Source organism: Anthonomus grandis, chromosome 15 (genome assembly GCF_022605725.1).
Source record: "Anthonomus grandis grandis chromosome 15, icAntGran1.3, whole genome shotgun sequence".
Taxonomy (NCBI): Eukaryota; Metazoa; Arthropoda; class Insecta; order Coleoptera; family Curculionidae; genus Anthonomus; species Anthonomus grandis.
This window is the reverse complement of record NC_065560.1, coordinates 14,719,640-14,732,682: the sequence shown is the minus strand read 5'-3', so window position 1 is coordinate 14,732,682 and position 13,043 is coordinate 14,719,640. Positions and strand designations below refer to the sequence as shown.

The 13,043-nt window shown below is 31.9% G+C and overlaps 1 protein-coding gene across 1 annotated transcript in view; it reads right to left on the bottom strand.

The window, feature by feature from the left end:
* LOC126744910 (uncharacterized) overlaps nucleotides 1–12,193 on the bottom strand; it is a 50,034-nt gene extending 37,841 nt beyond the window's left edge. The window contains exons 1-3 of the mRNA XM_050452502.1: nucleotides 11,883–12,193; nucleotides 11,662–11,753; nucleotides 10,236–10,345 (exon numbers count right to left, since the gene is read on the bottom strand). Of these exons, the coding sequence (XP_050308459.1) occupies nucleotides 10,236–10,345; nucleotides 11,662–11,753; nucleotides 11,883–11,961 (281 nt within the window). The 5' untranslated portion in view covers nucleotides 11,962–12,193. The remainder of the gene's footprint in view (nucleotides 1–10,235; nucleotides 10,346–11,661; nucleotides 11,754–11,882) is intronic.
* Between the last annotated feature and the right edge of the window lie 850 nt (nucleotides 12,194–13,043).

The window sequence follows — 13,043 nt, the reverse complement described above, 5'->3', positions numbered from 1 at the left end:
TTCAATCAGATCTGTAGCTGCAAAAAAAAGAATTATCAACCCTTATATTTAAATTTTCAACAGAATTAGAATTTTTAATGATATCTTTTGTAAAGTCTTATGCGATAGAGTAGTAAAATGTATTGATTAAGTCTGACGGTAAATCGGCTTCATTGATTTTGGAAGATGGATAATTATTTAAGTGTATGTCATTTACAATAGACCAATTTTCTTTTTGTTTGCCGAATTTATAAAACGATTTCGATAATATCAAATATTGGCTTCCCTTATGGGCTTTCGATATAATGACTTGTATTTATTAAAGAATGGAACACCATACTATTTCTAATTTTAATTGATGAGGAAGGCTTTATTAAAAAGTTGTACCATAATTATACAGGGTGTCCCAGCGAAAACGAAATAGAGGTATTTTTGGTATGAAAAAATATTTTTTTTACAAAAATCTCGAACACATCGATTTTATTTTCGAGGGGGACAACTTTTCCTTACCAAGGCACCCTCATACCAGTAACCCTCTTCGAGGGGGTGGGATCACCCCTAAAATCTTAAATAGAAAGAGGGGTCGTGTGATACCTTATTTTAAAGGTCTTTTAATTCTGAATATAACTGCCAAATTTCAAGTGGCTAAAATTTTTTATCCAGATATGACAGCTTGTCAAAATTGTAGAACAGCAAAAATGAAAAAGGTATTTTGAACTTTGTTTTGGATAATATTTTTAAAAGAATAAGGAAGTCCTAATTTCAAAGGGGTCACTTATTAATTAAGAGGCCACCCTAATACCTGGAACCCTTTACGAGGGGTTGAAAGCACCCCTTAAATCTTAAATAGAAAAAGGGGTCGTGTCATTCCTTATTTTGAAGGCCTTTTTACTCTGAATTTAAATGGTGACTTCTGAGTGACTGATGGATATCTTGTGGATATAAAAATAGCAAGAAATACAATCTTTACTGCCAGTAAAAGTGGAGAGATAAGAGATACATACCTACCCTTTTCCTTTTGTGTCTTTTAAATAAAACAAGTATATTTAAATTACGTCAATTTATTAAATGTTCAAATTGTGCCCCGCCTACTTCCATGCAGGAATACAGGTTTTGCTCAAAACGATGCCTGACGTTTTGTAGAACTTCAGGTGTTATCATCTGACACTCATTTATAATTCTCTGGCGTAAGTCTTCTAGGGTCTGGTTGGGTAGCGTAAACTTTTGTTTTTAAATGCCCCCATAAAAAAAATCTAATGGGGTTAAATCGGGTGACCTAGCTGGCCATTCCATAAAAGGTCCCCTCCTTCCAATCCAACGATCAGGAAATATCTCTTCAAGATATTGCCTCACACCAGCAGCATAATGTGGAGGCGCTCCGTCTTGTTGGAAAACGACTTGATCATCATCAGAATGATTTCCGCCTTCCATTATTTTTACTATTCTTGGATATACGGCATTTTCCAAGAGATCTCGGTACATTTCTCCATTCAAATTTCCGGGCAGAAGAAACGGACCAACAATGGAGCCGCCCAAGATTCCCGCCCAAACATTTAACTTCTCAGGGAACTGGGTATGAACTTCACGAAACTGGCCCGGATTTGCATTTGATCAGTAGCGGCAGTTATGACAATTTACGTTGCTATTAAGAAAAAAAGTACATTCATCTGAAAAGCAAATGTTGTAAATAAGACGCGGATTAACAGTTATCATATCACTAAGCGATTCACAAAATTGCACTCGTCTGTCAAAATCGTCCTCATTCAGTTCTTGCACCAGATGAATTTTGTAAGCATGGAATTTATTATGCTTAAGTATCCTATGAACACTACTTTTGCTTACTCCTGTACTCGTCGCCAATTTTCTGACACTTATTCCTGGCTCGGCATGAAGTTGACCTAGGACAGTTATTTGCATTGCTTCATTGACAACAACAGCATTTTGAACCTCACGCTTTTTATTTAAGACACTGCCAGATTCCCTAAATTTAGCAACTATTTCTAGAACGTATTTTCTGTTGACTTGTTTTTCTGGATGAAGGTCATTAAATTCTTGTACCGTTCTATTGGCACAATTGTTATCCCGAAAGAAAAACTCTATCATCTCAACCCTCTCTGCAGTAGAATAAACCATTGCTAGCAGTGTTTCAACACGTAAAAGACTGGGTAATAATTTAAAACTATTTAAATAAATGCTGCTTTACGAAAAAAGTACCAATGATATTTAGCAAGCTAAATAAATTCTTTAAATACTTGTGTTTGCATTTTATTTGGTATTTTGTTTTTATTTATGATATGCTGATAATGTGTAATAACAATAATATTAACAATACTAATAAATTTTTAATCATGTTTTAATGATCCAATAAAAAAAATTGTAAGAAAGGGTTTTAGGCATAAAGGTTTATTTAAAGCATTTTTTCCAGAATTTTATTTGGCTTTCATATCCAGAAGAAATCCATCAGTCACTCAGAAGTCACCATTTAAATTTAAAGTGAAAACGCTTTCAACATAAGGTATAACACTATCCCTCTTTCTGTTTAAGATTTAAGGGGTGCTTTCAACCCCTCGTAAAGGATTCCAGGTATTAGGTGGCCTCTTAATTAATAAGTGACCCCTTCGAAAATAGGATTTCCTTGTTCTTTTAAAAATATTATCCAAAAAAGAGTCCATAATACCTTTTTCATTTTCGCTGTTTCCGCAATTTTGACAAGCTGTTTTATCCAGAGAAATAATTTTAGCCACTTCAAATTTGGCAGTTATATTCAGAATTAAAAGACCTTTAAAATAAGGTATCATACGACCCCTCTTTCCATTTAGGATTTTAGGGGTGATTTCACCCCCTCGAAGGGGGTTGCTGGTATGAGGGTGCCTTGGTAAGGAAAAGTTGTCCCCCTCAAAAATAAAATCGACGTTGACGAAAAAAAATTTTTTTCATACCGAAAATAGCTCTGTTTCGTTTTCGCTGGGACACCCTGTATAAAAATCTTCAATTAGATCATTTGACAAAAAAACATTATTCCAATCAAGCATTATTTGTGCCTTACACAATTGGTAAAACTTATTGTAGTTCCACTTACTAAAAATTGGCTTAATTGCGGGAATTATACTTAAATTGCAAGGAATCGAAATGAGGCATTTCCACTGAACACTGAATAGATCTGAGTACATTTTAACAAACATAATCAAATAAAGTAAATGAAAATTGTGAAATCCGTGTAGGGTCTGGACTTTTCCTCAAGCAGATTATTAAAATTGTTAATGTGTGAGAATAAATTTGCACTTAAAAATAAATTATTAACTAAAATCATGCATTCCCCATGAGATGATATTGATATGGAAAATGAAACTAGAGTTGTATAGTTGAGGAAATTCACTCCTTCTTTTTCTTTTAATCAGTGTTCAGTGATTAAAAAATTAGGAAAATTATATAGGTTAAGAAAAAAAAATCAATCAGTCTTGTTTCTTAGTATCTGAAGTAAAAGGAGAGATAAAGTAGAAGGCTGATAAATACTTTGATCATTAACTTCTTCTTAAGAATCATTAAAATTTAAAACTGCTTTACATCTAGTAGTAGCATTTTGAATGAAGCTGAGACTTCCTGGTTCAGATCTATAAAAATTAAATATTTGTTTTTTCTTTTGGAAAGCATTTTCTTGCAAATACTTTTTTTATTAATATTGCCTAGGAAAGTTCTAGGCAATATTAATCAGAAAATTCCTTCCTTACAATTTCCTTCTGCTGAACCTACTTAAAAAAATTCCAGTTTATTGGTATAGTTAAACCTTAATGCATTTAGTAGAGATTTGCTACTACTATTTTTGAAGGTTTCAAAATGTGCAACAGAAAAACATATTGGTACGAGTCAAAAGCTTTAATCTTTTGTTAATACCTTTAAAAAAGGCACTTTATTTTGAAGTAAATAATTCACAACAACTACAATAATAACATGATCATCTAAACTAAAATAATTTGTCAAAATATCAATGTTTTCTACCCGATTCATAAGTATAGCATAAGATTTAACAAAAGACAGTATTTCCAGATTTGATGATATTTTTTTTAAAGTACTTTCCAGTTTGTAGCCATTTTGATCATTTAGGAATAAAATTAGTTTAACATAGCATATGTACCAGGCAAATTTAAAAATTCCTGTTTGTAAAATAAAGCGTTTTATTTGGTATAAATGTGTACCGGTCCGGTGTATCAGGCTTCCGCAGTGTACCTACAATATGCATTGTGGTAAATGTGTGGTTATGTGGATTTAGTTAGCAGGTGTATTTAGTAGCGGCAGTATTGCTGCAATAAAATTAGTTATTTAGGACACTCAAAGTGCTTATTTATGCAGTTTTTTTATTAAGTTTTATTTATTATTCAATTGCAAGTGCAGTGCTGTTACACATGGACCAGCAGGTATTTATGATGGTACACATGTATACCAACAGGTCTGTAATTACATTTATTTGATTTCAGCTTCAATATGGATCGCCGCCGTCCGCTTTCACGAAAAGAGCTGTAAAAGCTTATTGAAGAATCCTCAGATTCGGAACCATTTTCTGCTGGCTCCACTGATAATTATGAACCAGATTCCGATGAAGAAGCTGGCAGTGATACGTCCGATATGTCTTCGTCGTCTTTATCAGAAACAATGCAAACCACTGTGCATCGAAACTCAGACATAAACTCTGCGCAACCACCACAGGTAATTGTTGATAGAAACCTAGTTCTTGACTGGGTCACTCCTGACGAAAAATTTGAGCCTGCTAAAATCCTTCCATCTGAAAGAGAGTGTATGCTGGCTCCAGATATCACCAAGCAGTTGACACCTATGCAAATTTTTCATAGAGTATTTCCTCATTCTCTTTATTTGCACATTGCAAATTGTACAAATAAACGTCTGAAAATCCTAAACCAATTAAAAAAAAGGAATGAGAAAATGACTGACAAAGGAGAAATACAGAAATTATTTGGCTGCATGTTCATTATGTGCTACAATCGCCTTCCAAGCCTAAAAAATTATTGGAGCAAGAAGGAGTCAATGGGAAATAGCACAATTCAAAAAACTTTTTCAAGAGATCGTTACATGACTTTAAGCTCAAAAATTTACTTTGCTTCTTCTCAAAAACCCCCAAATGCTTTAAAAACATATTATATTGAAGATTTATTATCTTGTTTCAAATTCACATTTCCAAAATGTCGCCAGGATAGCCAGTATCAAAGTATCGACGAATCTATGACCAAATTCACGGGTCGATCTTCTTTGAAACAATATATGCCCCTCAAACCAACCAAGAGGGGCATAAAACTATGGCTTCGCTGCGATGCAGATTCCGGCTATACGTATGATGTCAATGTATATTCTGGAAAAGAGGACCCAATTCCCGCTAAAAATCAATCCCTAACTTTAGGAGAGCGAGTCGTAACAGCTCTTGCGTCTACAGTTAAAGAAAATGATGTTGTGCTGTGTTTTGATCGCTTTTTTACAACTGTGAATTTGTTACTTTCACTAGACTATGCAGCCTTGGGAACTTGCATGTCCAATCGCAAGAATGTACCAACTATGGGAGACAAACTCCAAAAAGGGGAATCTCAATTTAGATGCACTTCTTCTGGATTACTTTGTGTAAAGTGGCAGGACACAAAGGAAGTTTTGCTAATGAGTAACTGTCATAAGCCCAATTTGACAACAATTATCAAAAAAAGCAAAACCGGTGAACAACAAAATATCGAATGTCCAGAGGCCATTTCTTTTTACAGAAAAAAAATGCAAGGGGTTGATCGGGCTGATCAATTTATTGGGCTATATGATCATGATCGAAAATCAGCAAAGTGGTGGAAAAAGGTGTTTTACACATTTCTCAATATGTGTGCAGTAAATTCGTGGATAATGTATAATCAACTGAGACGTAAAAATGAGAGCATTTCTTTTCTTTCCTTCCTTACCACACTTGCAGAAGAATTAGTAGCAGAAGGTATACGATATACAAGCTTACCATTACCGAAACAAGGCGCTCCTTCAAGAAAAAGAAAATTATACGGATTTTCAGCATTACATCTGCCTGTAAAGGGATTAACCAGAAGAAGATGCACTAGATGTTCTAAAGAGAAAAAACAAACAAGAACAAAAACTCTTTGCCGAGAGTGCAATATTCCATTGTACAAGTTCTGTTTTATGTTATATCATACCGAATAGTTAATTAGGTTCATTTTCTACTTTGCAAAGCCGTTTTTGTATTTATTTTTTTAAATAAATGTTGGCATAGCATTTTTTTCTGTTTTTATGAAATTTTCGATCATACCTGTTAGTACACATGTGTACCACCATAAATACCTGCTGGTACATATATGAACCACCCCCTCCACTATTCCCTGACTATTAACAAAAATTTATATTAATAAAAACTCATTGTTAGGCATCCTAACAATAATACACTATTTATTACTTAACCTAAAATATTTTAATTCAGAGACGAAAGGGTTAAGCTATATAATTCTGAATTAGTATTCATACCTACTTTTATTTGTTGAGTATCCCTAATCGCCTTTAAGTTACACATAGCTTGTTTAAGATCCAACATATTAATGATTTCTTTGATATTCTTATAACTTAATGCTAGTTATTAAACTGTCCTTTAAATGTATAAGGTCTTGAAGCTTATCACTACTAGTTGTTTTTTCTATTTCTAATTCATCAATCTGTTCTGAGAGTATTTTGGTGGTTTCCAGAACCTGTGGAACCTACTTGTTGAGTTTCACAATATCTTCCTTTTGATCTAATAATTGTTTCACACTGCTTTCTGCTGGAATAAACTTCGCCCTCAAAGTCCTGTGTAGATTTCTCTTTAGATGTATAATATGCCTTCCCTTTTCTTGCAGTGCTAAAGAAAGCTTGGTTATTTCAGCCTGATTTTTCTTGATGCTGTTCAAAAAGTTCTTCCTTGAGGCTAACAATCTGCCTAACTCTCTCTGCACATTTTTAAGTTTTGTATACTCAGAGAAAGAAATCTTAATACCACTAGATTTAGGGTTATTAGCAGACAATGGAGTACAGTAAAAGCACAGTTGCTAATTCACTTCTTTTGATATTAAGTTAGCTTCATAAAAGTAGATTCCTTCCTGAATTTTACAATAACAAGAAAGTGGACAACACCACAAACAAACTTGAATATGCAAATGAATTTACTTTTACTTTTTTTAGTTTTATTATACAGGGTGTCCCAAAATTAGTGGACGAAACGCAAACCCTGTATTCTTTGGTCAAAAATAACCTCACTTTTTCCTATAAACATATATCGGAAAACGCCCCCCAAGAGAGCTACGCCCCTTTTAAAGGGGGCACCTGAAGATGGTTTTTTCCACTTATTCTCGAAACGGGTAAATATGAAAATTTTAAATTTTGGTATTCTCCCAATTTTGATATGCTGAATTTAGTTGTCATTTCATAATTTTCATTATTTAGTCAGGTGCGTATCATTTAGGGGGTGAGCCTAAAAAAATACCTAAAAAAAAATTGTGTGCAAAGTTTTTGTTTTTTTTTCTTTAAATTTTAAAAATTTGAAGCTTTTTATGTAAAAAAGCTTCAAATTTTCAAAGTTTTTGTTTTTTTTTTTTAAATTTTAAAAATTTGAAGCTTTTGACGTAAAAAAGTACCTCTTGGTCAATGACTCTACGAGTTACCATCTTCGAGAAAAACGCATTTAAAAATAACGCTGCATAGTATTATTTTCACTACCAATTTTTATGAAAACTTAGTAGCAGGCTTTGGAAAAAATTGACACACTGCATAATGACATTAACATTTGTTGTAATTGATTAGTTGTCATTTTGCATTCAAATTGTTAATATCTTTTTAACTATCGAAGACTTTTCGACCCGTGAAAAAGGAGATATTCATTTTATGTATGGGTTTTGCAATGGAAACGCACATACCGTTGCACGAGAGTATCGGCGGAGGTTTCCTGCAAGAAGGCTTCCACATTGGAAAGTTTTTGTTAGAATTCATAGAAATTTACTTGAATATGGATCCTTCGAACGTGCTCGAGGGCAAGGAAGACCAATTGCAAATGATGGTTATGGAGAAGTTGTAAGAAGAATTTAATTGAAGAAAACCCTCAAATATCATTGAGAACCTTAGAAGAGATTACCAATATCCCAAAGTCAAATGTAAGTAAAATTAAATATGATAAATAAATAATTAAGTACCTAATTTGTTATCAAAAAATTAAATTTAAAGTACTTATAACTGAAAATTGTGATTGGTATAAATAGTGTTGTTATTAATTATTATCGTCGGATCGCATTAAATTCATTTCAAAATACTCTAATTACTATTATTATTATTATTATTTACTTTATTTACTTGGATAAGTCTTATAACAAACATCAAACACACCAAAACAAATCCTTTTGACGACTAACTGGAATGTTTAGTGGCTTACTAAGGTTTAGGCTTATTTCCTATGCAATTTAAAATATTTAAAAATAATTTCAGATTGGAAGAATGACTAAGATGTTAGGATACCATCCTTTCCATTATAAAAGGGTTCAGGAGTTAGAAGAAGAAGATTTTCCAGCTCGAGTAGACTTTTGTCATTGGATTTTAAATCGCCCAAATCTTCGTCAAAAAATTTTGTGGTCAGATGAGGCAACTTTTTCTAGGAGTAAGGGCTTTAACAGCTGTAATACTCATTTTTGGAGCATCGAGAATCCGAGAGTAGTTTGACGAACTAACTTTTAGCATAGATTTTCCTTTAACCTATGCGCGGGTTTGATAGGAGATAAATTGATGGGCCCAATTATTTTGCTACACAGGTTAACTGGTCGTCATTATTTAAATTTTCTTCCAAACAATCTCAGAGATTTACTGTATGATGTTCCCATAGAAACTCGGCTGGAAATGATTTTTCAGCACGATGGGGCACCAGCTCACTACAGCCGACAAACTGGTGAGAAACTGGCTGGACAATAATTTTACAGGCAGATGGATAGGCCGAGGTGGTCCAATAAACTGGTCTGCACAATCGCCCGACCTTAATCCTCTGGATTATTATCTTTGGGGAAATATGTGCAATATTATTTATGCCACCGAAATTGATACTCAGAGGCAAATTCTCGCAGCTGCAGGCCAACTAAGAGAAAACTGATTTGAAATTCTTAGATCGACCCAAAACATTCAAAAAAGATCCAGGTTATGCATTCAGGAAAACGGAAACTTGTTTGAACATTTGCCTCAAATAAAATAGTATTTTTATCTGTTTGCAATTTTATTTGTCAATTTACTTTTGGAGCGTGCTATTGAGTTTTAATAAAAATTGTTATTAATAATACTATGCAGCGTTATTTTTAAATGCGTTTTTCTCGAAAATGGTAATTCCTAGCGTTATTGACCAAGAGGTACTTTTTTACATAAAAAGCTTTAAATTTTAAAAATTTAAAGAAAAAAAAAACAAAAACTTTGCAAACAATTTTTTTAAGTATTTTTTTAGGCTCACCCCCTAAATGATACGCACCTGACTAAATAATGAAAATTATGAAATGACAACTAAATTCAGCATATCAAAATTGGGAGAATACCAAAATTTAAAATTTTTATATTTACCCGTTTCGAAAATAAGTGGAAAAAACCGTCTTCAGGTGCCCCCTTTAAAAGGGGCGTAGCTTCCTTGGGGGGCGTTTGCCGATATATGTTTATAGGAAAAAGTGAGGTTATTTTTGACAAAAGAATACAGGGTTCGCGTTTCCTCCACTAATTTTGGGACACCCTGTATATTTCAAGGTTGCTTGTTTGTCTCTAGGTATTTCTATTTGTTTGATTTTCTTTTTTTTTTTCACTTTAGTTTAGCGGTGTAACTATACATTCTTGTTTTGTAAACATTTTTTTTGACCCTTGTTTATTTTATTATTATATGCTTTCTCAACAAGATGATACCTTCATATAATAGAGTGGCTTTAAGTTGAAATCTGTCGTTGGCAAAATTAGTGTTAAGGTTTTATTGCATACTCATGTTAAATTTTTCCTTCAGCTCTGTTAATAAGTTTCTATACTTTAAACAATAAAGCATGTTTGACATAAACTATTCAAAGCCTAAAAGTGAGGATTTAAATTTGGTGAAAAATATTTTCATGAATTTGGTAAAGTATAAATAAAATTTAAGGTACCAACCATTGAATATGATTGCAGGGAAAAGCACAAGAAGTAATACTGTCATAAATATTAACTATTAAAAAGCCTAACTATTTTATAGTATAAATACTTACGTAAATGTAGTATGAGATAGTCCTGATAAATAGTCAAAAAATACAGAATATGGTACTTGTGTGTCTCCTAGATATTTGATCTCTTTAGGTGGTCCTATGGCTGTTGTACCCTATAAAAAATAACAGTTAAATGAAAACAATTTTTTGAACTGCCTAAAGAAATTACTAAAAAGGTGTCAAATGAAAATATTAAAAATTGGACTGGAAATCTGATTTAATTTAAATTATAATAAACCCATATTCCATATATTACAGTTGAACTAAAAATCTTTTTGGAAACTTTAAAATTGATAATATTTACCTCTAAATTCACTAGAAAAATCCCACACCACACCGAAATATTCCCTATTTATAGACTGTTCCCAATTTAAGAAATTCACATTAAGCACTAAACTGAGAGGAAAGGCATGACACAACAGAGCCATCCTGTAACCCTACTCTTCAAATGTTGTCTATAAATAAATCCCTGATTTTGCTGAGATAAATATATCCTATAGTCTAATATGTGCTCCTTTTAGTTCTTTTATTTTGTAGTGAATAAGATAGTTAAAAGGATTGTTAGGCATAGTGTAAAGTATGCTTTTAGCTATTAGGGAAATTTGAAGCTTTTATAAGATTATTTTAACAGTTACAGTTACCTCTAAGATTATAAAAAATATATACATAATAATGTATATGTCTTCATTTATCTTGATTGTTAGCTTTAGAGGATAAGAAATTTTATATAAAAAAACATGTTAAAAATGTCATAACTGTCTCTTTGAGTCTTTCAAGTATAACAAATGTTACCCTATAAAATAAAGTGCACCAGCATAATTTTCAAATTATGAAATATTATTAATATTATAATCTCCATTTTTTTATATTTCATGAAATAAGGTAATAAAATAAAGTATATTATTGCTTTTCAGTTTGGATTTTTATACTATTTTTAGAGTTACTAATACTTAAAATAACAATATTCCTCAACACATAATATATTGATTAAAATTTGTAGGTTAAATTTTTCTAGAATATTCAATTTATGAATACATATTAAATATATGATTTAATACTATAAGATATTTGATCATTTTCACAAGATATTTCCAAAATACAATAGAGTTTAAAGCTATCCAAATAATATGATTTGAAAGTATCCAAAATGAAAGTCTTAAAGATATTTAAAGATCTATTCATTCCACACAGTGCTACCAGAATATTTTATTCTTTCTGCTGTTGTAAGTAGCTTCTTTTCAACCTCTTTTCTTGTATAAACCTGTATTTATTGCAACTTTTTTGAAATCTTATATGAACTGTAATTTATAAATAAATCAAATCTCACTAAATTACTACTGTCTCTAAAATTATAATGTGTGTGTCTCTCTATAATATGTATAATGTGACTCTCTATAATAATTTTATAAAACTTCCTGTGAAAACTTACCGGATTACAGCTTTCAACACCATGTGAACCAAAAAAGTATTCTCTATTGTAAACGACAATGGAAGTATGCCATATGCCATCAATTTTTTTTCCTAAAAAAATAAAGACTTCAAACTAAGTTCTTCTAACTAAGTGACTTTACAATATTATAAAAATTGGCCTGTAGTATAACCTCAAAACAAATTATTATCACACAAATTAACTTAAGAAATTATTCTTACCGATAAGTATAGGAGAGAGTTGAGCGGCCATTCCCTTAGATAAGTCGTAAATGTACAATTCCACCCTGTGAGAGTCCATTTTAATTAAATACACCTAAACGGTTACACTATTGAAAAGTGAATTTATTTGTTCAATAAATAAATAACTGTCAAAAACAGCTGTATTTAACTGACAGTTGACGAGCTATTAGCAAACGCAACATTGCCAAATTGTTATCAATATTTTTTCATAGTTTTTTTTTCTTAATTATCACTGTCACATTTTCACCTGTACGCGTCGCGGGTTTCTCTTCTACACCAGTTGCAATTTGCGCCATTCGGAATTTGTTGGATTCCCGCCATAATAATAAATTTTGGAATGCACGCTTAGACTGGGCCACAGTTAAATGAATAACCGCATTTACGGATCCCCTGGTACGCATTAAAACCCACAATTTCTATTTTGAGTGGATCACATTCTTAGACACTCGCTTATAATATTTCTCTGAATGCTTCCTACCTGGTTCTATTTATAATTTTTTGATAAAAATATTGCAACTCCCGAAATAATTTATTTACTTATGATTTGTTTATTGCCTTGTGTTATTTAAATGCGTAAATTTTCTTCTTATATCGATATATATACAACTGTCCGGAAGGTACTTGCAATGAAGGTAGATGCAATTCTTTAAGGGGATGAAAGCTGACCTAATTTAGAACACTTTAAGCCAAACATCTATAGGTCGAAATCCGTTATTACTGCTACTTTTGCATTTTTTCCAATAAATACCCAAACTTTATTTTGTTTTATCTAAATCTTCTATTTTGTTTTGTCAAACACCACGAATTCCTTCGTTGGTATTTCGGTAAAGTAGATTAATATTTGTTGAGGAACGGTTTTAGTTTCTTTTTTGTATAAACTTTATTTTTTATCGACTCTTTAACAAATAATCTGTATGAATTTTGGCTTATAATGATTTTGCGGCAGCTGGTGTTGGGTGTTTTTACGTGAAAAGAGTTTTTTTTATATAACTTATTTATTTTTCTTTCTTTCCTTTTTATTATAATTCTTCTTGTGGAATGCACTGTGCTCAGCCTCATATTAATGTTAGATCTCTTTTAAATAACTTCAATCAATTAAAAAATCACATTTCTAAACCCTGTATAATGTAGAACAAATTT